Here is a 27,769-nt window from a genome sequence, read left to right as displayed (position 1 = left end):
TGTTACAGTAGTTCTCTACTGTCGTGTCTTTACTATCATTAAATGAAGACTTTCAGTTTTTATCAAAGATTCTCTGTAATTAGTATTACGCGATCAAACTGATTAATCATGTAACTGTAATTAACTAGGAAGTCGGGCCACCAAGGAAAATATTCAGATTACAATCCACAGTGATAGTTACACTTCACTCTATCAAGGATTCATTGTTGATGGTAATATATATGCTAAACTAGGTAGTGAAGTGGGGGACATTGCCTACCAAGGGATGTACCATATCTGCAGTACCATATCTGGATGCTGCCTACCACTCAGTGCAGTACCATATCTGCAAGGTGCCTACCACTCAGTACCATATCTGCAAGGTGCCTACCACTCAGTACCATATCTGCAAGGTGCCTACCACTCAGTACCATATCTGCAAGGTGCCTACCACTCAGTACCATATCTGTAAGGTGCCTACCACTCAGTACCATATCTGCAAGGTGCCAGTACCATATCAGGTGCCTACCACTCAGTACCATATCTGCAAGGTGCCTACCACTCTGTACCATATCTGCAAGGTGCCTACCACTACCAGTACCATATCTGCAAGGTGCCTACCACTCAGTACCATATCTGCAAGGTGCCTACCACTCAGTACCATATCTGCAAAGGTGCCTACCACTCACTCTGTACCATATCTGCAAGTGTGTACCATATCCAGGTGCCTACCACTCTGTACCATATCCAAGGTGCCTACCACTCTGTACCATATCTGCAAGGTGCCTACCACTCTGTACCATATCTGCAAGGTGCCTACCACTCTGTACCATATCTGCAAGGTGCCTACCACTCTGTACCATATCTGCAAGGTGGTGCCAAGGTGCCTACCACTCTGTACCATATCTGCAAGGTGCCTACCACTCTGTACCATATCTGCAAGGTGCCTACCACTCTGTACCATATCTGCAAGGTGCCTACCACTCTGTACCATATCTGCAAGGTGCCTACCACTCTGTACCATATCTGCAAGGTGCCTACCACTCTGTACCATATCTGCAAGGTGCCTACCACTCTGTACCATATCTGCAAGGTGCCTACCACTCTGTACCATATCCCAATATAACCTTTCAGATATTTTCATATCTGATTAATCGTCTTCTGATTAATTAATTATTTATTTTACCTCACGTTAGTCTCATTCCAAACGTCATAAATTGTTGGTTATCTGCACAAACCCAGTCTTCACTATGATTCATCCATACATCAATTGTCTTATCATTTATTTATTATTAACTAAGTAATTCACAGAAATGCATGAACAGTCAATATGGTTACAAAAAAATAAGGGAATGTGCCCTAGTGGGCTAAACCGGCATCGCGGCTTGTTGGATTACTGGGAGTGGGGGTCAGCTGAGAAGTCACTACAGATTTGATAATTATAACAATTGAAATGCTAATCCTTTACACATGAACGCTCACTCATTCGGAAACAATTGAGATATATATGTGCTCAGTGTGTCGTCTTGATCGCTGTTAAAGTTTTTATTTTGTAGAATTGTCCGTCTCTCTCTCTGTCGTGGTTATAGTGGGTATTTCAGAGTGATATTCATTCATGTTGTTGTAGAATGGATGTTTCGGCGGTTCTTCTTCGCGTTCAAATAGCTGCAGACAATTAATATCAGACTTATTCTGTCAGTATCGATAGTCTAAGAGTTTAACCACGTGGTATGGTTAAAAGATTCAGCAATGGTCTGTAACCTTTGTACTCCCGTGATTGAGAGAAACATGGTCTGACTGACAATTTCTCAAAGTTGGGTTTTATTCAGAATTGCAGAAAAGGGGCTGTCCCAGGATGTCTGACCCTAACTGGGCTCAGGGGCGGTCCTCTGATTTAGTTCAACTCAAAAGGGAATTGAAGTTTTCTTCATTAAACAGTCCAAAATCACATTACACAATTTTACAAACAGTATCATACTCACGCATTCATCTTACACAACAATTAGATGTAAACCTCATATCTGAGGTTATTATATAAACAGCATTATGGTAATGTGGCCACACCGTCTCCCATGAGCTTCCCCAAGTTGTAACAAATGGACCAGTTCGTAGCTGGATTCTTCACCAATATTTTATACCTTCTCTGGAACATGAAATTTGTTCGGACCTCAAGTTCTGTGAGGTGGAAGAAATTCCTTTGTTCTCTATGAAAATTCACTCCGTCTCTTATACTGTGTGGCCATGAGGCACGTCTTCTCTTCAGGAATTTATGACCTCTCTCTGACCACAGCAGCCTAGTTGGAGGCAAGGGGGAGGCTCTTTTGTACCCAAAGAGGGCAACGTCATGACACTACAGACCCATTTAATATCTCCCTGGTACAGTAGTTCTCTTCAGGACCATTTTATATCTCCCTGGTAGTTCTCTACAGACCCATTTTAATATCTCCCTGGTAGTTCTATACAGTTAGATACAACCCCATAACTCGCCTCACTCCTTTCTTTCCCTCGCTCCCTCCCTCCGTTAGGACAACTTTGGCTTCGACCTGCAGGCAGTGGAGGCTGCCACCAAAAAGCACGAGGCCATTGAGACGGACATCGGCGCCTACGAGGAGCGTGTGCAGGCTGTGCTCTCTGTGGCCAAGGAGCTGGAGGCGGAGAACTATCATGACATCAAGCGCGTGGCTGCGAGGAAGGACAATGTGCTGCGTCTGTGGGAGTACCTGCTGGAGCTGCTGAAGGCCCGGCGCATCCGGCTGGAGATGAACCTGGGCCTGCAGAGGATCTTTCAAGAGATGCTCCACATCATGGACTGGATGGATGAGATGAAGGTGAGGAAGATGGTGGTGATGATTGGGGACAATGTGGTTGGAAGTGGCGGTAAGAACAGTTACATTTTGTGATGTACGAGCAACTATCTTTGGCTTAGTTACATTGCCCACTATTGACGCCAGTGACCTGTGATCTTTCTGACCCTGTTGCTGTGCCCTGTATCTTCAGATGCTGCTGCTGTCCCAGGACTATGGGAAACACCTGCTGGGAGTGGAGGACCTGCTGCAGAAGCATGCTCTGGTGGAGGCTGATATCGCCATCCAAGCCAACCGCGTCAAAGCCGTCAACAACAACGCTCAGAAGTTCGCCATCGACGCAGAGGGTGAGTCATGTGCTGGGATTAGTCAGTTTTGTGTGGTAGGTGATTTATTTTTGCTCTCTCTGTGGGTGATATCTGTAGGCTATATTTGGATGGAGCGTAAAAGCAGGAGAGATTATATATGAATTGTATCCTTAAGGGTATAGCTATACACTGAGTGTACAAAACATTATGAACAACTGCCATGAGAGACTGACCAGGTGAATGTTATGATCCCTTATTGTCACTTGTTAAATCCACTTCGATCAGTGTAGATGAAGGTGAGGAGACAGGTGAAAGAAGGATCTTTAAGCCTTGAGACAATTGAGACATGGAATGTGTTTCTGTGCCATTCAGAGGGTGAATGGGCAAGACAAAATATTTAAGGGTTTGATTCAAGTGCCTTTGAAAAAGGTACGGTAGTAGGTGCCAGGCGCAACGGTTTGAGTGTGCCAAGAACCGCAACGCTACTGGGTTTTCCACACAAGTTTCCTGTGTGTATCAAGAATGGTCCACCACCCAAAGGACATCCAGCCAACTTGACACAACTATGGGACGCATTGGAGTCAACATGGACTAGCATCCCTGTGGGAGACTGTCTACACCTTGTAGAATCCAAGACAATGCTGCCACCTGTCAGAAAAATAAGTCCTTGTTCTTTGTCAGTTATATAAGCTTGTATTTTCAGTTTAAATAATAGAGGTGTTTTGAGTGTGACGTGTTCCTGTCCCTCCTTTTAGGCTACAAGCCCTGTGACCCCCAGGTGATCCGAGACCGCATGGCCCACATGGAGTTCTGCTACGCAGAGCTGAGCCAGCTGGCCGCTGATCGCTGCGCCCGCCTGGAGGAGTCCCGCCGCCTCTGGAAGTTCTTCTGGGAGATGGCCGAGGAGGAGGGCTGGATCCGGGAGAAGGAACAGATCCTGTCCTCGGAGGACTGTGGCAAGGACTTGACGGGGGCCGTGCGCCTGCTGAGCCAGCATCGCGCCTTCGAGGACGAGATGAGCGGTCGCGCTGGCCACTTGCAGCAGACCATCAAACAGGGAGAGGAGCTGGTGGCCGCCGACCACTTCGGAGCCGACAAGATCCGCAAACGCATCCAAGACATCCAGGCGCAGTGGGCGGCCCTGGAGGGGCTGTCTGCAGTCAGGAAGGCCCGGTTGGAGGAGGCCTGCAACCTGCACCAGTTCCAGACTGATGCCGATGACATCGACGCTTGGATGCTGGATGTTCTCCGCATCGTGTCCAGTGCTGACGTTGGCCACGACGAGTTCTCCACCCAGGCCCTGGTCAAGAAGCACAAGGACGTGGCCGAGGAGATCACCAGCTACCGACCAGTCATCGACGCCCTGCACGAGCAGTCCAAAACGCTACCCAAGGAGCAAACTGGCTCAGAGGAGGTGCAGGGGCGCCTGGCAGGCATTGAAGAGCGCTACAAGGAGGTGGCTGAGCTGACCCGGCTGAGGAAACAGGCCCTGCAGGATGCCCTGGCCCTCTATAAGATGTTCAACGAGGCGGCTGCCTGTGAGGTGTGGATCGATGAGAAGGAGCAGTGGCTCAACAGTATGGAGATACCAGAGAAACTGGAAGATCTGGAAGTGGTTCAGCACAGGTAAAGACATCCAGCCTAACCATGCTTATCGAGTTCAGATGCATTATGTCAGTTGATCAGTTGATCAATTTGGAGATCTGTTGTCATTTCAAGACAACCCTTTCTCTTGAGGCAGACTTGAGACATAGAACTCCCACAGTGAAACCACTGTGCCAAGAAAATTCAAAATATTTCCCATGTTTGCTATATCTTTGTATGTCTGTCAGAGCTAGAATTAAATGTATGTGCTCCCGGCGGTTTGGCCGGACATTGGAATGTAGCACATTGGAAGGGATGTGTGAAACAAATACTTTTTATGCCAGCTAGGGTGGGCCGCTAGTGCAAGGTGTGGGAACTAGAATCCTGTAATTCACTTCCCACTTAGCAACAGAGCTTACAATGTTTTAAAGCCAAATCATTCTAAAGTCTTCCCACACTGAGAAGAAACAGGCTGTGTCCTCAGTTAGCTTAGTGTTTTGGACAGTAGTTCAATGGCTTGTTTACTCCGTGTGTCTCTGGTCTGAAATGATGTCTCCCCCTCCACACTGTTTACTCACTGTCCACCGCATGGAACCATTCCCAGACTCGTGTTTCATTGGCTTTGCTTCGATATACTGACCGCTGGAACATGGCATTACAGTTCAGCTGGAAACAAAGCATGTTAACAGAATTAACATTTAAATCACATTGTTTCCATCTGCTTATGTACAGTACACTCATTTCTCCTCCTTCCCCTATTCTACACCCCTCTACCCCTTCTCCCTCTCTCTACCTTCTCCTCTCCCATTCTTTGTCCATCTCTCTACCTCCTCTTCCCCCTCTATCCCCTCTCTGCCACCTACTCCGCCTCCAACGCTCTCTCTACCTCCCCCGCAGGTTTGAGAGTCTGGAGCCAGAGATGAACAACCAAGCATCCCGCGTTGCCGTGGTGAACCAGATTGCTAGGCAGCTCATCCACAATGGTCACCCCAGTGAGAAGGAGATCAAAGCCCAACAGGACAAACTCAACACCAGGTCGAGTAACATCCTACATCAATATCAACACCAACTACATTTAACCTCCGTTAAAAACCTCTAGTGGAAATGTATTCTCCCCTGACTGTGTTTCTACATCACTCTAGATGGAGCCAGTTCCGTGACCTAGTTGACCTGAAGAAAGACTCTCTCAACTCAGCTCTGGGCGTGCAGAACTACCACCTGGAGTGCAATGAAACCAAGTCGTGGATCCGTGAGAAGACCAAGGTTATCGAGTCCACCCAGGAGCTGGGCAACGATCTTGCCGGGGTCATGGCCCTACAGCGCAAACTCACCGGCATGGAGCGTGACCTGGCTGCCATCGAGGACAAGCTGGGAGAACTGGGGAAAGAGGGGGAGTGCCTGGCGACTGAGCACCCTGACCAGGCCCAGGGCATCATGGGTCGTCTGGCGGAGATCACAGGGGTGTGGGATGAGATGAAGGGCACCTTGAAGAATCGCGAGGAGTCTCTTGGCGAGGCCAGCAAGCTGCAGCAGTTCTTCCGGGAGCTGGATGACTTCCAATCATGGCTGTCCAAGACCCAGACGGCCATCGCCTCAGAGGACATGCCCAACACACTGACGGAGGCCGAGAAGCTTCTGGCGCAGCACGAGGGCATCAAGAACGAGATCCGCAACTACGAGGAGGACTACCAGAAGATGAGGGACATGGGCGAGATGGTGACCCAGGGCCAGACGGACGCCCAGTACATGTTCCTGAGGCAGAGGCTGCAGGCACTCGACACGGGCTGGAACGAGCTGCACAAGATGTGGGAGAACCGTCAGAACCTACTGTCCCAGTCCCATGCCCACCAGCTGTTCCTCAGGGACACCAAGCAGGCTGAGGCCTTCCTCAACAACCAGGTAACATCACATTGCACACTTCTATAGGGCTCACACCATTTCGTCGACTGGTAGATTGCTTGGTTGATAGGCTGTTGCTTGACCGAGATTTCTTTAGTCGAGCAGTAGCAAACATTTTTTAAATAATTAATGGTGTACCAGACAATGGTCTGATTTGCGCCTGTCTGAGTGGGCTAATCTATTGAGAGGACGTGGGGATGGCACAGTCCATCATTCTAAGATGTGCTACTGAAATTGTATATGGTTATATTATAAGAACAATGGTGCAACACTAATAAAAATAATCACATTTTTATGCTCTTTCTCCCTCGTTGGATAGCAGTCGCTGTCCACCGTTCTAAAACATCAGTGCAACGTTGAATTTGTGCCTTTTCCAAACTATGTTTCTATTTGCATAATAGCAAAGTTACCTGGTGTTGAGAACAATGAGGCAGAAGTGGAGTTAGGAGATGAGAAAACAGCCCTTGCCTTAATTATCTAAGAAAAGTGAGGAGATAAAAATGTGCCTGGCTTTATAAATCATCCATATACTGTACATCTACAGAAATGAGACTTGCTTGTTACCAGTTTGAGTGTTTGTTTAATAAAGCCTCCTGCAACCACAACATGTCAGATACAAATTCGGCTGTTTTTAATCTTTGCTATGCTGTAATGAAGGCTTTACATATTTTTTTCTTTAGAACAGCCTCTCTGGTATTAGAAAAATTATATTTATAATAATAACCCTCTTTTCTTTATCTCCTTCTTATTACTATTATTATGATCCTCATTGAAATAAGTAATATCATCATTAGTAGGCTTAGCATAGCAGGCTTGTATAACCGCCATCGAGCTGTAGGCCTTAGAACGCGTCCTTTTTAGTCTTTATACCGTAACTTACTTAGGTCTATATTTACTTATTATTTACTTATATAGGCTACTGTTTCAATCAAACGTTCATTCATGTCAGCATACGATTTGAAATTTAATCAAGAATTTGTTTTAAAATAAAATGACAAAGCGACGCTTGAATAGTTAGCGCTAACAATTAATAAACCGTTCCATGTCGGCCATTGCAGCCAATAATGCATGCGACTGTTTTTAGTCTTTGCTGTAATAAAGGCTTTCCCAAAAATAAACTTTACAACAGACTCTGGCACGCTTATCATTTAGTGTTTACGTTGTTCCAAACAGTCAGAAAAATGATATTGTAATCTAACCGAACCTGTTTGAGACACACAATATGGACGCAGTGCCTGCTCCTTACCTTATTTTTCTTGATCTCCAGTATTTTCCACAACTTGTCACACTTATTCCGCACATCTAGCTTCACCTTTACCTCCTGAGCAACCAACCATTCCTCCATTTCCAGTTTATTTGTCACCTGCATCCATTTTACTGTCATGTGTTTGGAGTTTGTTATAACCAATGTATTTAATGTGATTATGATATGCTATAGGTCAGGCCCTATTGGTCACATGCGTGCAATGCATTCATGCAGCACGTAAAGAGAGAAAGGGTTGTGGGAATAGGGAATGTTTTCCCCTAACACATTTCAGTAACAGAACTTTTCAATCAGAAATGGCTGTAATTATGTTGCAGCTTCAGCAACACGGACAGCGCGATAAACACTGTCGCTGTTCTGTGGTGGTCGCTGCAGGAGGGTTGAGAGAGAGACAACCGGTGCTAGTTATGTACACAGCGCAGGAAGTCTGAGCCCGGCACAATCAAATCAATTGCCGTCAGACTCCCTATAGACATTTGTCTCAATTATTTAATCAAACGGTTTGTTTAAATCATCAGACAAGCTCCGTACATAGTTGATTTGATTGAAACACATAGGACGTGTCTATATGGAAAAATACACATTTTAACATTTCAACCAATCGATTGGTCGAAAGAACAGAAGACTCTCGGTCGATCAAGATGGGGTTTTTTTGTCAGGGAAAGCACTACACTTCTGCCAAATTTTTGTTTCAGACAAATGGCAGTGAGCAAAATAACCTGAACGTTTTGAATAAATGTGATGGCAGTGTACAAAGCAAGCTCTCGGTACTGCAACTCCATTGCCAGGACTGCATCATACTGTTAACTTTAACATTATTGTTAAATAATGGCCTACACACATTGTTAAAGAATGTATGCGTGTGTGTGCGCATTCTTTTGTGGTCAAGCTGACGGGTTGAACCTCTCATTATTAGAGTGATGCTAAGAGAGGCAGACGGCTCTATTAGTCGGATCACTGTCTGGGGCTTCAGCTGGACCACACTGACTGCGCAGTTCAGCACTACCTCTCACATCCCAGCCAATCAGATGCATACACACACACCTGTTGGCTCAGTCCTCTGGAAAGATTTCTGAGAGAAACACCATATCCGCTGTTACTGTGCTATGGTAGGCGATAGTACATGGGAGTCACCTGCATCTTCTTGATGAAGAGTCGGATGGCACACTCACTGACGCCGCTACTGTCCGCCTCCTTCCTCATTCTTCTCTCTTTCCCTGCCTCCCTCCTCTCTCTCTCTCTCTCTCTCTCTCTCAGGAGTATGTGCTGGCCCATACAGAGATGCCCAGGACTCTGGAGGGGGCGGAGGGAGCCATTAAGAAGCAGGAGGACTTCATGACCACCATGGACGCCAACGGGGAGAAGATCAAAGCTGTGGTGGACACCGGACGCAGGCTGGTCAGCGATGGAAATGTCAACGCTGACAGAATCCAGGAGAAAGTGGACTGTATCGATGAGAGGTATTGAATACTTTGTTAAAAGCTCTATACAATTTGATTTATTGTGTATGTGGAGAACTGAGTGGTAGCCATCATTACCTATAAAAAAAATTAAATGGCTGTTTCTGAACTCTTACCTCTCTCTGCTAAAGATATGTTTTAACGTGTGTGTGTGTGTGTGTGTGTGTGAAGACATAAGAAGAACCGCATGGTGGCCAGTGAGCTTCTCTGTAAGCTGAAGGATAACAGAGACCTGCAGAAGTTCCTCCAGGACTGCCAAGAGGTGAGCTGCCACCTATCACACCAATATAACATACCCCTCACCTACTCTCTCTCTCTCTGGGTGTGTCTCACTAATTGGCTCTTTGGTGTGTGCAGCTCTCCCTCTGGATCAATGAGAAGATGCTTACAGCTCAGGACATGTCGTACGACGAAGCCAGAAACCTCCACAGCAAATGGCTCAAACACCAGGCGTTCATGGCCGAGCTGCAGTCCAACAAGGAGTGGCTGGACAAGATCGAGAAGGTCAGTGACTTAATGATGTGCAACGAAATTGTCAAAGAGAAGAAGATATACATGTCCCCTCCCTTGAGATTTGTGTAGTTGTTTTCTGAGTGTGCGTGTCCCTAAAGCTATCTTTGTGTGTGTGTGTGTGTGTGTGAAGTAGCTCATAACTTATTGTTGATGCTTATACTCCAAACTTCCCTCCAGTCTAATAAGAACAGCTCTCTCCTTCGGATAATTTAGTCCTGAATGCAGAGCGATCAAGTCATGACAACCACGTGGGCTATTTAAGCAATATTTTCAATGTAATATTTTTTACCAGTTAATCCAATAGCAAACAATGCAAGATACATGTTTCAAATCACCCTTAGAAGTGCTGAAGGTAATATACTACAGTACTGTAAATTACAGTAGATTCGTTTTCACATTAGGCAATACACTTACATTACCTAACAAAATGTACAGAAAATCTATTATTTCCATCTCTATCCAATGTCTAATCATTCATGAAAAAAATACATTTTATTTTTCAGATGTAATTGCAATATAGGTTTACTGTCTAATCTAAAGAAATTAAAAATTAAACCATGTTAAGTACGTATTAATTTGCATCAAGCCACAGTGAATGTCCTCATTGTTCATCATGCACCGCGGGACAACCTTTTGGCATGACGAATCCAAGCGTGACATTGGTCTGCATTGATGTCGTCACATGCCTCATCCATGGCCAGAAGGAGGGTGGCACGCTTATGGGGATTGTGTTCGTACACCTTCAAATCCTCAATAGGCTTGAGGAAAGGAGAGTAAGTGGGCAGATATAGGGTCACGAATCAGGGATGGGCCCATACCACGTCTGCATGGTGAAACCTAACATTGTCCCAAGCAATGATATAGGTGACCCCTTCACCTTAACAAGCCTGCTCAATTTCATTGAGAAACACAATGAGGTGTGCAGTGTTGTAGGATCCAAGTAATGGCCTACATCCTACCACAGTCTTCAGAGATAGCTGCGCACATGGAGATGTTTCCCCCACGTTGTCCTTGCACTTTGACGGCCCCCTATTGGCTTATGAGGTTCCGCCCACGATGCCAAGTTGAAGCCCGCTTCATCAACAAAGATATACTTGTGATGGTTCACAGCAACATAAGGCACCATCCTAAAAATATAATTTGGTTAGATATTTTTACATTATCGTTCCAAATGATATTGTGAAGTAGCATTTGCATCAAATAGTAACAGTAATACAGTATACAGTGCTGTACCTGAACATACTCGGCCCGCAGTTGTTTCACGTGGTCGTTGCTTCTCTCAAAAGGCACCAGGTAAATGTGTTTCATAGATACCTGGTACCTCTTCAAAAGGCGGGCAATTGTTTGTAGGCTGATTGACGCCACATTGGCAAAGGGGGGTCATCTTTCTCCTCAATGGCCTCCTTTATTTTTCGGACAGCCGTATGTCATTCCTGGTCCTCGACATTTCCACCACGGCCCACTCCTACTGGTCTGTCAGTGCACGGCCACACCATGGGGGCTTCTGTCAATTCTGAGGTTAGAACAGAGTATACTGTCAATGGATAATACTGTAAGAATATTTTGTGAATTGACATGCATTACGATATGCAATTTACTGTAAATGAAATGGTAAAGAATAGTGCATATCCTGCAAACTTACTGGTGTTCTTGGTGAAATGTTCTCATGCTTGAAATTATTTTAAATGTACATTTTTTTTGTATTATAATTTTTTAGGAGGTAGATCAGCTTTAATATGGCAGATTGTGGCTTCCATCAATGTAATTGTCTGCATCATTTACAATCCCCCATTATGTTTTGTAAATATATAATATATATTAAACTTTTATCCCATCTATCTCTGAACACCATCCGGTTTTCTATTTGCCATATATTTTTCAACTGTGCTGTGGTGTTTCACAAGATTTATGAACCCTTTCTATTCTCAAAGTTTCTACAAATTATAAATTAAATAACATTTTTTGGTTAGTTATATTATTGATCGATTGAGTGACTTTTTAAATCCAAGAGCAGTGCTATTTGCAGAGTTAGCTCCAGGTAAATGTGGCAATTCTTCAACCATTCCTGAACCTGTGACCAAAAACGAGCTACTTATGGACAGTACCAAAACAAATTATTGAATGATTCTGTCTCTTCGCAGCAAAAAACAGGATGGTTGTATCCACCATATATATCTAACATTCTATTGGCTGCAATCATTTAAAATATATATTTTATATTAAAAAACAAAGTTTTGCCATGGAATCATTACATTGAAAATCTCTGCCCAACTATTTTTCAATCTGTCACAGCTGTCAAGTTTTGAGTCCTTCAATGAAACTTGTATACTACTTTATTTATCACACTTTTCTTTAACCAATTTTGGTCTTTAATGCAGGGCAGAATGACAAGTTCCATACTTTCTCCCCATTCCACTTGCCTCTTCAATTTTTGCGGTAATGCTGTAATTAGTTGGTTGTCATTTTGAATGGCGCAGACGTTTCCATATATTTTTGTTAGCTGCATGTGACAACTCCACCAGTTCTATTTATATCAATTACAAAGATTATGGAGTTAATTTTTTTATCTCCAAATATATATTTTTTTAATCAATTAGTTAATTTGAGTTTAACCATGATATTTGTTATAATATTTTTTCTGTCTTTTCTGGTGGATTACACTGACTTTCTATGGCCTGTTTTAAAAATGACTGATATTTTGGTAAGCTGAATAAAAGGAAAGGGGCCTTGAACACATGGTAAGACGTTCTTACTAATCTGAGAGAACCAGTTCGGATTTAATTCTAACTTTTGGATGACTGAAGCATTTAGTGAGGTCTAATGCTTTAATCTGTACTAATTTCTGCCCTCTGAATTCATATTCATTATATAAATAGGCCCATTTAATTGTCTGGCTTGCCATTCAAAAAAGAATATGCTCTGATAATTTAAAAAAGTTGCTCGGCAAGACCATAAGCAAATGGGTGAACTGGGATATGACTAATCAGGGTGATTTTCGCCCCCCCCCCCCCATAATTAGACACAATTTTTCTACCACGGAAAGGAAAATACCTATTTTTATTTTTTTATTTATTAAAATGTGGTTAGAATTTCATTATTTCGGGATATGAAGACAGAGTATATCCACTTCACTGTCAGACCATTTTATTGTTAAACTACAGGAATAGTTGTATTTTTTTGTGATACAATACATAATATAGTACACTTATCATTAAGTTGTAATCCAGAGAGGTTAGAACAATTATCTTGATCCTCTGAGGCTGTGGAGGGATCCAAATTTTGGATTTAAAATAACTTGAATCATCAGCGTACAATGACATTTTTGTTTTTAAGCCCTGGATTTCTAGCCCCTTGATATTATTGTTGGATCTGATTTTAATAACTAACATTTCAATGGCCATAATAAATAGATATGCCGATAGTGGACAACCTTGTTTTACTCCTCTTGACAGTTTAGTACTTTCTTAGAAGTAGCAATTTACTATTTTACACCTAGGGTTACTATACATAACTTTAACCCATTTTATTAGAGATTCTCCAAAATAATAATAATAATAATAATAAAACAATAATCCATCCAGTTTGTTTTATTTGTATAATATATTACACTTGATCTTTCTTTTTTTACCCCTTTTTCTCCCCAATTTTGTGGTATCCAATTTTTGTAGTAGCTACTATCTTGTCTCATCGCTTCAACTCCCCTACGGGCTCGGGAGAGACGAAGGTTGAAAGTCATGCGTCCTCCGATAAACAACCCAACCAGCTGTACTGCTTCTTAACACAGCGTGCATCCAACCCGGAAGCCAGTCGCACCAATGTGTCAGAGGAAACACCGTGCACCTGGCAACCTTGGTTAGCACGCACTGCGCCCGGCCCGCCACAGGAGTCGCTGGTGCGCGATGAGGCAAGGACATCCCAAGCCCTCCCTAAACCGGACGACGCCTAGGCCAATTGTGCGTCGCCCCACGGACCTCCTGGTTGCGGCCGGTTACGACAGAGCCTGGGCGCGAACACAGGGACTCTGATGGCACAGCTAGCGCTGCAGTACAGTGCCCTTAACCACTGCGCCACCCGGGAGGCACCCACTTGATCTTTCTTAAATAAGTTCCTCCCTTTATTTGTATTTTTCCTCTGACAAATTCTGTGCCTCTGTGGTACAGTTTTTATTGCTATCTATCTGATTGAATTCACAGTTGATCTTTTCAGATTGGGGTGAACTAATCTGTCAGCCTCTGCCACGTTAAGGCCACATGGTCAACAAAAATGGCTGGACTTCATTAGACACAACAGTTCCCTGCCGTCTACCTCCCTCTCTCTCCAATGCCCACCTCTTTGATGGGGCCCCTTGTCCACGAGCTCTTTGATTTCTTCCTCTCCTTTGCTGTAAATCCTGCTCCATGTTGAAAGAAATTATCACATAGCCCCTTTTATATGGGCACCAATTGTGGTTACCACTATGTGAAATCAATTAGCAATAACGAGTAATCATTATGTATGTTTGTCATGTATCATACAAGTCATTTAGATTTTTATACTTTACAAGCAACAATTTAATTATGTAGTTCTCAATCTATATATAGTAGACAAACCAGTTTGAAATCTATAGGTTTACCAAACAGTTCAGTGATTAAACATTAAGCATAGTTGGATTAAGTGATGGTCAGATGTATATAAACATAAGAGAATCATATGAAAAGTATTGTGAGCATTGCATTGTTAAAGTCAATTACTTTATATGGAAGGTATTTCTAGATCAAACACTAATTAGGTTGGGTGAAAGTTTGATTTTGGATATTTTTTGTGCTGCACTTAGTCAATTGAAAATGTCCTTTTAGTTTTTGAAAAAACAACCTTTTTGATGATCTGTTTTGAGTTTTGTACAAACTGACATTTCACCATGTGAAAATGCTACCAAAGCGATAGAAAAAATGCTATTTGCTTTCAGTGGAATTCATTTCAAAACAAGCTGGCAGCAGAACCAGTGCAGTAGCTCTGCAGATTAGAACTTGTAGTTTAAAAGTTCAGGGTTGACGGCTTGTTGCCGAGAATGATCCTGAGCAGTGTCACATTGCTCAGGTCCGATTTGACTGAATCACCAATTTCCCATTGGCTTCCTTCCTGAATGGCATTAGTGGAGCTCGATTTATCTCCATAATGTTCTAACGTGACTTTCTCCTACCCAATCCCAGGATGGAATGCAGCTGATAGCTGAGAAGCCGGAGACAGAGTCCATGGTGAAGGAAAAGCTGGCAGCGCTCCATAAGATGTGGGATGACCTGGAGTCCACCACCCAGACCAAGGCCAAGTGTCTGTTTGATGCCAACAAGGCCGAGCTGTTCACTCAGAGCTGTGCCGACCTAGACAAGTGGCTGGTAGGAGTGGATGGACAGATCCAATCAGACGACTACGGCAAAGATCTGACCAGTGTCAACATCCTGCTCAAGAAACAACAGGTACTGACTACTGGAGTTCGAGTTGTTGTCTCCCTCAGTTGTGTGTGTCATATGTTACGTGACCATACTACTTATTTTCCTGACTCCTTTGACACGTGCATGGACCGGTAAAATACAAATTTCTCTATCAGTTTAGCTCATGGTTTCATACTAGGTTAAAGCCACTATCAGTAATTTACCTCAGGAGGAATTCACTTGCATAGACAAACTATGAGCTAAGTGTTAAGCCTGATTTTGTTCACTTTTTCTTTAACTGTGTAAGCTAAACAGCACACACATGAAGTGTTGGAACACAGTTTATTATGCAGATGGTTCCTTCATACTAGCGTGTGGAGCAGTAATGAGCAGACTTACCATGTTATGTAACAGCCCATGCTACGCACACACACACTACCCCCCCGTCCCATTACGTAATCTCTCCCTCGCCTTGATGTGTGGATGAGCCAGCACTGTGTAAGAGAGCCAGAGATCGAGAGAAGGACAGACAGAGAGAGAGTAAAGCAGAGTGATGGAGCGAAACAGTATGCTTATAATTTGAGTGGAGCATGCTGATTTGTATACGAGTGACAGTGAAATGGAAGGTTGTGCATCCATAGTATCCTTTGTGTAACCCAGATCCAACATGTGCGCATTGTGAGAGAGGGAGAGCATTGCCACAGTTTGTTCCATCTGGAAGAGGGAGAGCAAACAAGCGTGAGAGAGGGGAAACTCCAAGAGCAGAAATGAGAAGAGCTCTGGATCGCATGCTCTCAGGAGACCAGAGGGGGAGATAGAGCCTGCTGTAATCCCGTCTCTTTCCTTTCCTCTCTTTATTCCCGTCCACTCCTCTTCCTGGTGTGGCGTCCCTAGATGCTGGAGAGCCAGGTGGAGGTGCGTCAGAAGGAGGTGGAGGAGCTGCAGAGCCAGGCCCAGGTCCTCAGCCAGGAGGGGAAGGATACTGACGAGGTGGACGGCCAGCGCCGCATCGTGGAGAAGAAGTTCCAGCAGCTGCTGGACCCTCTACGGAAGAGGAAGGGAAACCTCATGGCCTCCCGCGAGATCCACCAGTTCAACAGAGACATGGAGGATGAGATCGTAAGTACATTACTCTAGCGTAGCCGTGTGTGCCTGTCTGTGCGCATGTGTGTTTCAGAGAAAGAGATTATGTATGCCTGCTTGTGCAAGTGTTAATTGTATTTTTATGCAAATGTCTATAAGCTACAGTATACTGTGTGCTTGTGTGAAATCCGTGCCCTATGGCAGTGTGGAACAGCATCAGAAGCTGAGCAGCACCTTGTCTGAAGGGATTTAAGAGTTAAAATGTTGTTGTTTTTTGTTGGGGGGGGCACTGAGAGTAGCAGCAGGTGCATGCTTTCATAGCTGTGGTGGTCTCTTTGTTCATGTGATGACTGTATTGACTCCTTTCAGGCAGACAAGCAGCAGCAGGCCACGTGTTTTGAAAGGACTGGGTTGGGTCTCTGAACTGAAGTGTCTGCATCTGTGTATGCCATTAACTGGATTTAAAATGCTTACTTCAGTCAGTCAGAACAAAAACCGCTTTGTCTAAGTAGTTCGCTTACATAAAGTTGTTAGTTGTGGTTAAGTTTAGATGCTTCCATTGCTTTTGCTACATCAATCTTCCAAAATTATTCATATCTATATCTGTTTTCCTCTTAGCTCTGGGTTGAAGAGCGAATGCCACTTGCAATATCAACAGACCACGGAAACAACCTGCAAACAGTCCAGTTACTCATCAAGAAAAACCAGGTAAGAAACTAACTCCATCCGTTTGAACCTTGAACAGTATTTCTGTCTATAGAATATAGCTCTTAACATTTACAGTAATGTCAGGGTGACAGATCTATTTCTGTACCAGGTGACCTCATGTACTCTACTTTTTAAAGCAGCTGACTTCATTCTGACCTGCTGTCCTTTGACCTCTCCCCCACCAGACCCTGCAGAAGGAGATCCAGGGCCACCAGCCCCGTTGTGATGACATCTTTGAGCGGAGCCTGCAGGTCCTCAAGGATGATGACGACAGCCTCAGCGGCGAGGGGATCCACCAACGGCTGGCCGACCTACGGCGCCTGTGGGCCCAGATTCTGGAGGAGACGGGCAAACGCCATGGACGCCTGGAGGAGGCCCACATGGCCCAACAGTACTACTTTGATGCTGCTGAAGCCGAGGCCTGGATGAGCGAGCAGGAGCTCTACATGATGTCAGAGGAGAAGGCCAAGGTGAGGGGTGCAGTGGGGCAGAGAGCTAAAAATGTTTGTTTTTTTATGAGCAATCGGAATGAATGTGAGGTAGGATGATGGTGATCAAATGTTATTGGTCACATAAACATGGTTAGCAGATGTTAATGCAAGTATAGTGAAATGCTTGTGCTTCTAGTTCTGACAGTGCAGTAATATCTAACACGTTATCTAACAATTCCACAACAACTACCTAATACACACAAATCTAAAGGAATAGAATAAGAATATGTACATATAAATATATGGAGGAGCGATGACCGAGCGGCATAGGCAAGATGCATATGAGATGAGTAATGTAATATAAGCATTTTATTTGGATCCCCATTAGCTGTTGCAAAAGCAGCAGCTACTCTTCCTGGAGTCCACATAAAACATGACATAATACAGAATGACATAATACAGAACATCATTAAACAAGAACAGCTCAAGGACAGAACTACATACATTTTTAAAACGTCACACTTAGCCTACATATCAATGCATACAAACAAACTATCTAGGTCAAATAGGGGAGAGGTGTTGTGCCACGAGGTGTTGCTTTATCTGTTTTTTGAAACCAGGTTTGATTTTTATTTGAGCAGTATGAGATGGAAGGAAGTTCCATGCAATAAGGGCTCTATATAATACTGTACGTTTTCTTGAATTTGTTCTCGATTTGGGGACTATGAAAAGACCCCTGGTGGGATAAGTGTGTGTCAGAGCTGTGTGTAAGTTGACTATGCAAACAATTTGGGATTTTCAACACGTTTATTATAAAATTAAGAAGTGATGCAGTCAGTCTCTCCTCAACTCTTAGCCAAGAGAGACTGCCATGCATAGTATTTATATCAGCCCTTTGATTACAATGAAGTGCAAAAAGTGCCGCTCTGTGCTGGGTCCGCTGCAGCTTAACTAGGTCTTTTCTTGCAGCATTGGACCATACGACTGGACAATAATCAAGATTAGACTAAACTGGAGCCTACAGATTACATTACATTTACATTTAAGTCATTTAGCAGACGCTCTTATCCAGAGCGACTTACAAATTGGTGAATTCACCTTCTGACTACAGAACTTGCTTTTTGGAGTTGGGTGTAAAATAAAGCAGAGCATCTCTTTATTACGACTAGACCTCTCTCCATCTTTACAACCATTGAATCTATATGTTTTGACCATGACCGTTTACAATCTAAGGTAACACCAAGTAATTTTAGTCTCCTCAACTTGTTCAACAGCCACATAATTCATTACCAGATTCAGCTGAGTTCAAGCACTTAAGGAATGATTTGAACCAAATACAATGCTCTTAGTTTTAGATGTTCAGGACCAGTTTATTACTGGCCACCCATTCCAAAACAGACTGCAACTCTTTAAGGGTTTCAGTGACTTCATTAGCTGTGGTTGCTGGTGCATATATGGTTGAATCATCAGCATACATGGACACACATGCTTTGTTTAATGCCAGTGGCAGGTCATTGGTAAAAATAGAAAAGAGTAGAGGGTCTAGAGAGCTGCCCTGTGGTACACCACACTTTACATTATTTTACATTAGAGACGCTTCCACGAAAGAAAACCCTTTGAGTTCTATTAGATAGCTCTGGTCAAAAAGCCATAGCACTTAGGTTTTTTCAACAGTTTATGGTCAATAATATCAAAGGCTGCACTGAAATCTAACAGTACAGCTCCCACAATCTTATTATCAATTTATTTCAACCAATCAACAGTCATTTGTCAGTGCAGTGCATGTTGAGTGCCCTTCTCTATAAGCATGCTGAAAGTCTGTTGATAATTAGTTTACAGAGAAATAGAATTTGTATTTGGTCAAACTCAATATTTTTCCAAAAGGTTGCTGTCAGCAAGCTTATAGGTCTGCTGTTAGAACCAGTAAAGGCCGCTTTACCTCTCTTGAGTAGCGGAATTACTTTGGCTTCCCTCCAGGCCTGAGGACAAAGACTTTCCTCTCTTCCCCCCCCCCACCCTTTTTTTTCCATCATTCTTTAGATCATTGATCTTTGATTCATAATACAGTTTCTTCTTCTTTTTGTTGAGTGTCACAATTTATCAATTTGCAGTAAGTAAGCCAGTCAGATGTATAGCCAGACTTATTAGCCACTCCTTTTGCCCCATCTCTTTCAACCATACTCCTTTTAGTTTCCTCATCAATCTATGGAGCCTTAACAGCTCTAACAGTCAGTTTCTTAATAGGTGCATGTTTATCAATAATTTGAAGAAGCAATTTCATAAATACATGAACTGCTGCATCTGGATGCTCCTTATCACATCAGACCAATAAATATTTTTAACATCATCCGCAAAATCTTTTGTATGATCTCTTATATACTATTTTAGGCCCAGCTGTTGGAACTGTGGCTTTCCTGGACATAGCCACCATATTGTGATCACTGCATCCAATGGGTACGGAATTAGCTTTAGAACAAAGTTCTACAGCATTAGTAAAAATGTGATCAATACATGTGGATCTTGTTCCTGTAGTGTTTGTAAACACCCTGGTAGGTTGATTAATAACCTGAACCAGATTACAGGTACTTTAATAATATGTAAACATTATTAAAGTGGCATTATTTAAAGTGACTAGTGATCAATTTATTAAAGTGGCAAATGATTCTGTATGTAGGCGGCAGCTTCTCTGTGTTAGTGATGGCTGTTTAGCAGTCTGATGGCCTTGGGATAGCTGTTTTCAGTCTCTCGGTCCCAGCTTTGATGCACCTGTACTGACCTCGCCTTCTGGATGGTAGCGGGGTGAACAGGTAGTGGCTCGGGTGGTTGTTGTCCTTGATCTTTTTGGCCTTCCTGTGACATCTGGTGCTGTAGGTGTCCTGGAGAACGGAGTTTTCCCCGGTGATGTGTTGTGCAGACCGCACACCCTCTGGAGAGCCTTGCAGTTGTGGGTGATGCTGTTGCCATACCAGGTGGTGATACAGTCCAACAAGATGCTCTCAATTGTGCATCTGTAAAAGTTTGTTAGGGTTTTAGGTGACAAGCCAAATGTATTCAGCCCGCTGATTGGGCTTGATAGGATGTAGATGGTGATTGTGCCTAATGGAGGATGTAAGAGGATGGGGATTGGACCTAGCGGGGGTGGCAGGAGGATGGGGATTGGGCCTGGCGGGATAAGCAGCTGTCTTTGGTAGAGATACAATGTGTGTTTTGATTAAAACTGCACTTCAGTAGTTTGTTGGGCTGGATCATTAGGAGGGGCAGAGTTTAATAGGAACTGGGGTGTGGTTACAAGGCAAGCTGCTTTCTTGTTACAAGTCAAGCTGCTGGATAGGAAAGGACTGGTTGGTACTGTACAAGGGGTATTACTGCACTTGGTAGGACTGACTGTTGCCCGGTAAGTTGTTGGTCTGTCAGGCAGAGGTGCATCCTTATCACAGTGAGAAATTAGGAAGTCAGTGAAGGGTAAAAGAGGTGTGCAGCGACCTGGGCAAACATGGCCTTGCGACATAGTTGTGTGGCATGCTGGGATATTGGGTGTGGAAGGTGAGTAGGCAGAGAGTAGTCCTCCCGTTCATGTTTTCATGTCCTTTAGTAGGCTGGATGCTCCTTGGCCCTTAATATTCTCCTACCACAGGACTGGATCTCTGTGAGACTAGTCTATCTCTAGTCGATAATGTGCCCTGTACACTGATTTGTATTTTTTATTTTATTTAACCTTTATTTATCCAGGTTAGGCACATTCAATAAATTACCTTTTTCAAGAGAGGCCTGGTCCAACCAAAACAGCAGCAGGGGGGTAACAATGTTTGTGACAAATATCAGACATACCGTAACAATTTAGACACACCATTCAAAAAATAATAATATTCACGTAGACAAACATGCATTTAAATTAAAGGAACATACAAGTGTCGTAGATACAAGTACAGGCTGTATTAAAAAAAGAAAGATCATATGTACCACTGCATCAAGTCCTAATGTCAATCACATTCCTCGGTAGTATGTGAGTCAACCAAACCTTTAAACTCCTCCAGCTGGTCTGGAGAGAATTCCAAGAACACGGAGCTGAGTAGCTAAAATGTTTTGCCATGATCCATTCTGATTTTAGGAACTGGTAAAAGTAAGTAGGAGTAAGACTGACTCATATTTATTTTCTGACCTTATCAAGAAAGAACAGAACTTGGCAGGTTTCCCAAAATGGCATTATAGATGGTATAGATAGACCTGTACCTTGACTGTGTGTGTGTGTGTGTGTGTGTGTGTGTGTGTGTGTGTGTGTGTGTGTGTGTGTGTGTGTGTGTAGGATGAGCAGAGCTCTGTGGCCATGTTGAAGAAGCACCAGATACTGGAGCAGGCTGTGGAAGACTACGCTGAAACTGTCCACCAGCTGTCCCAGACAAGTAGAGGCCTGACGGCCGCCGGGCACCCTGAAAGGTGAGTGGTCTCAGGGGCTCATCCTCAGGGTTAAAGACCACCTCCAGTGAAATTTGGAAGTTTAAACCGTAATCACATCCACCCATTTCAGTCTAAAGAATGTTAAAGGTTTAAACCCAGCCCAGAGTGGTCAGAGACCAGACACTTAACTTAAGATCACTAAGGTTCATCTCCATTCCTGCTGAGTTGAAGTAGGATTTAACCACCCAGAGGTTAAGACTTGACAGTTTAGCATCACAGAAGAGAGGGGGTAGGATCATGTATATCCTATATCGTAACCCCCTACCTACCCTGCCTCCTTCCTCCTCCTGCTGTGTAGTGAGCGGATCGGCATGCGTCAGTCCCAGGTGGATAAGCTGTACGCGGGGCTCAAGGACCTGTCGGAGGAGAGGAGGGGGAAGCTGGACGAGCGGTTCCGTCTGTTCCAGCTCAACAGGGAGGTGGATGACCTGGAGCAGTGGATCGCTGAAAGGGAAGTAGTGGCTGGGTCACATGAGCTGGGACAGGACTACGAACATGTCACGGTATGTCATGCAGCCATGCCACTTATGTTACCCTGTTGCCAGAGTATCTAGCGGAATATGTGCATCCTCACTTTGCTGTGATAATATCCCTCTGCAGATGCTTCAGGAGCGTTTCCGTGAGTTTGCTCGCGACACGGGCAACATCGGTCAGGAGCGTGTGGATACCGTCAACCAGTTGGCGGATGAGCTCATCAACTCAGGCCACACCGACGCGGCAACAATCGCGGAGTGGAAGGACGGGCTGAATGAAGCATGGGCCGACCTGCTGGAGCTAATCGACACACGCACGCAGATCCTGGCGGCTTCCTTTGAGCTGCATAAGTTCTACCATGACGCCAAGGAGATCCTCAACCGCATCCTGGACAAACACAAGAAGCTGCCTGAGGAGCTGGGCCGAGACCAGAACACAGTGGAGACCCTGCAGAGGATGCACACCACCTTTGAACACGACATCCAGGCCCTGGGGACACAGGTATGACAATAACGGCAGTAGCCAGAAAGACCAAAACACCTACTATGGCAGTTAACCAGCAGCATACCACCCTGCATCCCACTGCTGGCTTGCCTCTGAAGCTACGCAGGGTCGGTCCTAGTCGGTCCCTGGATGGGAGACCAAATGCTGCTGGAAGTGGTGTAGGAGGGCCAGGAGGAGGTACTTCCCATTCCCAATGCCTCATCGCAGTGATTGGGGACATTACCCTATGTAGGGTGCCGTCTTTTGGATGGGATGTTAAACTGTTAAGCTGTCCTGACTCTCAGGTCACTAAATATCCTATTTGTACTTTTCATAAGAGTAGGGGTGTTAACCCTGGTGTCCTGGATAAATTTCCAATCTGTCCCTCAAACTATCATGGCCACAATCATACCCAGCTTCCAATTGGCTCATTCATACCCCCTCATCTCCCATGTAACTATTCCCCAGGTTGTTGCTGACCCTTAACCTTGTTCTGAACACCTCCGAAACAAAGGTGATGTGGTTTGGTAAGAAGAATGCCCCTCTTCCCACAGGTTTGATTACTACCTCTGAGGGTTTAGAGCTTGAGGTAGTCACCTCATACAAGTACTTGGGAGTATGGCTAGACGGTATTCTGTCCTTCTCTCAGCACATATCAAAGCTGCAGGCTACAGTTAAATCTAGACTTGGTTTCCTCTATCGTAATAGTTCCTCTTCCATCCACCTGCCAAACTAACCCTAATTCAGATGACCATCCTATCATGCTAGATTATGGAGATGTAATTTATAGATCGACAGGTAAGGGCGCTCTCGAGCGGCTAGATGTTCTTTACCATTCGGCCATCAGATTTCCAATTCTCCTTATAGGACACATCACTGCTCTCTATGCTCCTCTGTAAACTGGTAATCTCTGTATACCTGTCACAAGACCCACTGGTTGATGCTTATTTATAAAACCCTCTTAGGCCTCACTCCCCTATCTGAGATATCTACTGCAGTCCTCATCCTCCACATACAACACCCGTTCTGCCAGTCACATTCTGTTAAAGGTCCCCAAAGCACACATCCCTGGGTCGCTCGTCTTTTTAGTTCGCTGTAGCTCGCGACTGGAACGAGCTGCAACAAACACTCAAACTGGACAGTTTTATTTCCATCTCTTCATTGAAAGATTCCATCATTGACACTCTTACTGACAGTTGTGGCTGCTTTGCGTGATGTATTGTTGTCTCTACCTTGCCCTTTGTGCTGTTGTCTGTGCCCAATAATATTTGTACCATGTTTTGTGCTGCTACCATGTTGTCATGTGTTGCTGCCTTGTTATGTTGTCTTAGGTCTCTCTTTATTTTGTTGTCTGTTGTGAAGTGTGTGTTGTCCTATATTTACAAAGTATTTATTTTAAATTTTTTAATCCCGTGCCCCCGTCCCCGCAGGAGGCCTTTTGACTTATGGAAGGCCGTCATTGTAAACAAGAATTTGTTCTTAACTGACTTGCCTAGTTAAATAAATAAAACATGTATAAAAATTAGATAAGACTTGCTTCTTTCCCTCCCCAGGTGAGGACGTTGCAGGAGGATGCTGTGCGTCTGCAGTCTGCCTACGCCGGAGACAAGGCTGATGACATCCAAAAGAGAGAGGGTGAGGTGCTGGAGGCCTGGAGGACCCTGCTGGAGGCCTGCGACGGCCGCAGGGTCAGACTGCTCGACACCGGCGACAAGTTCCGCTTCTTCAGCATGGTGCGAGACCTCATGCTCTGGATGGAGGACGTCATCCGCCTCATCGAGGCTCAGGAGAAGCCCAGGTACTGTGAACCTGACGGGAAACAGTTTGGCCTAGTACGGATAATTTTTTGAAATAGCTTGACATTATTTCAGTGCACGTTTTTTTCTCTTACTGACTCTCCAAGAAAAAACAGAAAAGGTGAGAATAATCTCTGTAGTTTTCTGTTAACAGCTTGTGGTCGACAGCTCGAGTCCAGATTTTATTTATCTAATCCTCAATGGTCTGTCCTGATTGTTGTGATTTACAAAGTTATCCTCACTAGCTCACCCTATAAAACTCTCTGTATTAAAAGGTTGTAGTCCATGCCCCTGTGTAAATCGCTAGAAATCTGTCAATTTAAGCTAGGGAGATCATTGGATGCGTCTCAATCCACATCATCCGCCTACTTTATGTTGCACTTCATCTGCAATGAAAGGTGACAGAGCTAGTGTGGTGTTTCTCAGACCATGAGGCATCCTGAAAATCGTCTGAACGATTTTGCCTACAAACTATTATGGAAAAGATGGAATGATGAGACTCTCACAAACACGGTGGTGTTCTTAGTTTTGCTCTACGACTGCCACAAGCTTCTTGGGACTCGTCTGAAGTCTGTACAGCCGATCTTCCAACTTCTGTCTGTACATACTATGACCCCTCCTGGGAACGCCCACAGGGCTCACAAGACTCGTCTGAATGTCCCCCGGTACCCGTTGAAAACATTAAGGTTTAAGGTTAAATTCAGGTTAAATGCATGTACAACAAAAAACACAAATGCTTCCGGATCTTTCTTATGTCTCTTAGAAATAGGACAGACACTCCAGAACAAAATTACTTTTTGATAATTTTTTGGGGACTAGCTGTTGTTTTGTGTAGTGAATCAGTAATTCATTGTTTGTTTGGGCTAATAGCAATAAGGCTATGATGTTTTCATCAAATATACACTATATATACAAAGGTATGTGGACACCCTTTCAAATTAGTGGATTCAGCTGTTACAGCCTCAACCGTTGCAGACAGGTGTGTAAAATTGAGCACACAGCTGTGCCGAAGTGGTAAGCCACACAAAGCTCACAGAATGGGACCGCCGAGTGCTGAAGCATTTTGCACATAAAAATCATCTGTCCTCGGTTGCAACATTCACTACAGAGTTCCAAACTTCCTCTGGAGGCAACGTTCGCACAAGAACTGTTCGTTGGCAGCTTTATAAAAGTGGTTTCCATGGCCGAGCAGCCACACACAAACCTAAAATCGCCATGAGCAGGGGGGAAACGCATTCTCAAATGATGAATCGCACTACACCATCTGGCAGCCCGATGGTCGAATCTGGGTTTGGCGGATGCCAGACGAACACTACCTGCCCCAATGCATAGTGCCAACTGTAAAGTTTGGAGGAATAATGATCTGGAGTTGTTTTTCATGGTTTGGGCTAGGGCCCTTAGTTCCAGTGAAGGGAGATCTTAATGCTACAGCATACAATGACATTGTAGATTTGTGTGTTTCCAACTTTGTGGCAACAGTTTGGGGAATGCCCTTTCCTGTTTCAGCATGACAATGCCCCCATGCACAAAGTGAGGTCCATAAAGAAAGGGTTTGTACAGATCGGTGTGGAAGAACTTGACTGGCCTGCACAGAGCCCTGACCTCAACCCCTTGAAAACCTTTGGGATGAATTGGAACGCCTACTGCGTGCTAGGCCTAATTGCCCAATGTTAGTGCCAACCTAACTAATGCCCTGTGGCTTAAGTCCCTGCAGCAATGTTCCAACATCTAGTGGAATGCCTTCCCAGAAGAGTGGAGGCTGTTATGGAGGCATAAGGGGGACCAACTCCATATTGATGCCCATGATGTTGGAATGAGATGTTTGACGAGCAGGTGTCCACATACTTTTGGTCATGTAGTGTGTGTGTGTGCATATATAGATGTAGATATACAGTGCATTCGGAAAGTATTCAAACCTTCACTTTGCCACGTTTAGTTTTTTTCCCTCATCAATCTACACACTACCCTGTAATGACAAATCAAAAGCAGGTTTTTAGAAATGTTAGCAAATTTATTACAAATAAGAAGCATAAATACCCTATTTACATAAGTATTCAGACCTTTTGCTATGAGGGTTGTGTGCTTAGGGTTTGTTGTCCTGTTGGAAGGTGAACCTTCACCCCAGTCTGAGATCATGAGCGCCCAGTTTTCATCCAGGCTCACTGTACTCTGCTCTTTATTTTATTGTTTACCCCGGTTTCTCCCCAATTTCGTGGTATCCAATTGTTTTTAGTAGCTACTATCTTGTCTCATTGCTACAACTCCTGTACTGGCTCGGGAGAGATGAAGGTTGAAAGTCATGTATCCTCCGATACACATCCCAACCAAGCCGCACTGCTTCTTTCACACAGCGCGCATCCAACCCGGAAGCCAGCCGCACCAATGTGTCGGAGGAAACACCGTGCACCTGGCAACCTTGGTTAGCGCGCACTGCGCCCGGCCCGCCACAGGAGTCGCTGGTGCGCGATGAGACAAGGACATCCCTACGACGCTAGGCCAATTGTGCGTCTCCCCACGGAGCTCGCGGCCGGTTACGACAGAGCCTGGGCGTGGGCGCGAACCCAGAGTCTCTGCTGGCGCTGCAGGACAGCGCCCTTAACCACTGTGCCACCCGGGAGGCCCACACTGCTCCTTTCATCTTTCCCTCAATCCTGACTAGTCTCCCAGTCCCTGCCACTGAAAAACATCCCTTGCAGCATAATGTTGCCACCCATGCTTCACCGTAGGGATGGTATTGGCCAGGTGAGGAGCGGTGCCTGGTTTCCTCCATACGGGATTGCTGCGAAGATGGTTGTCCTTCTGGAAGCTTCTCCCATCTCTACAGAGGAACTTTGGAACTCTGTCGGAGTGACCATTGGGTTCTTGGTCACCTCCCTGGCTATGGCCCTTCTCCCCCGATTCCTCAGTTTGGCTGGGTGGCCAGCTCTAGGAAGAGTCTTGGTGGTTCCCAACTTCTTCCATTTAAGAATGATGGAGGCCACTGTTCTTGGACCTTCAATGCTGCAGAAATGTTTTGGTACCCTTCCCCAGATCTGTTCCTCAACACAATCCTGTCTCGGAGCTCTACAGACAATTCCTTTGACCTCATGGTTAAGTTTTTTGCTCTGACTTGCACTGTCA

General features: G+C 44.5%; 1 protein-coding gene across 3 annotated transcripts in view; it reads left to right on the top strand.

Annotated features, from left to right (window-relative positions):
- The window catches only part of LOC135511123 (spectrin beta chain, non-erythrocytic 1-like), a 164,015-nt gene that overhangs the window by 120,205 nt on the left and 16,041 nt on the right, over positions 1-27,769 (top strand). For all 3 annotated transcript variants that reach the window (XM_064932685.1, XM_064932684.1, XM_064932686.1), the window contains 16 exons: positions 2,505-2,807; positions 2,977-3,130; positions 3,847-4,717; positions 5,573-5,710; positions 5,818-6,574; positions 9,096-9,298; positions 9,470-9,560; positions 9,656-9,802; positions 15,001-15,264; positions 16,114-16,338; positions 16,921-17,010; positions 17,196-17,480; positions 21,745-21,875; positions 22,195-22,399; positions 22,497-22,871; positions 24,407-24,651. In XM_064932685.1, the coding sequence (XP_064788757.1) occupies positions 2,505-2,807; positions 2,977-3,130; positions 3,847-4,717; positions 5,573-5,710; positions 5,818-6,574; positions 9,096-9,298; positions 9,470-9,560; positions 9,656-9,802; positions 15,001-15,264; positions 16,114-16,338; positions 16,921-17,010; positions 17,196-17,480; positions 21,745-21,875; positions 22,195-22,399; positions 22,497-22,871; positions 24,407-24,651 (4,484 nt within the window). The remainder of the gene's footprint in view (positions 1-2,504; positions 2,808-2,976; positions 3,131-3,846; positions 4,718-5,572; positions 5,711-5,817; positions 6,575-9,095; positions 9,299-9,469; positions 9,561-9,655; positions 9,803-15,000; positions 15,265-16,113; positions 16,339-16,920; positions 17,011-17,195; positions 17,481-21,744; positions 21,876-22,194; positions 22,400-22,496; positions 22,872-24,406; positions 24,652-27,769) is intronic.

Source organism: Oncorhynchus masou, chromosome 23 (genome assembly GCF_036934945.1).
Source record: "Oncorhynchus masou masou isolate Uvic2021 chromosome 23, UVic_Omas_1.1, whole genome shotgun sequence".
NCBI lineage: Eukaryota > Metazoa > Chordata > Actinopteri > Salmoniformes > Salmonidae > Oncorhynchus > Oncorhynchus masou.
This window is presented reverse-complemented; position numbering and strand designations above follow the sequence as displayed.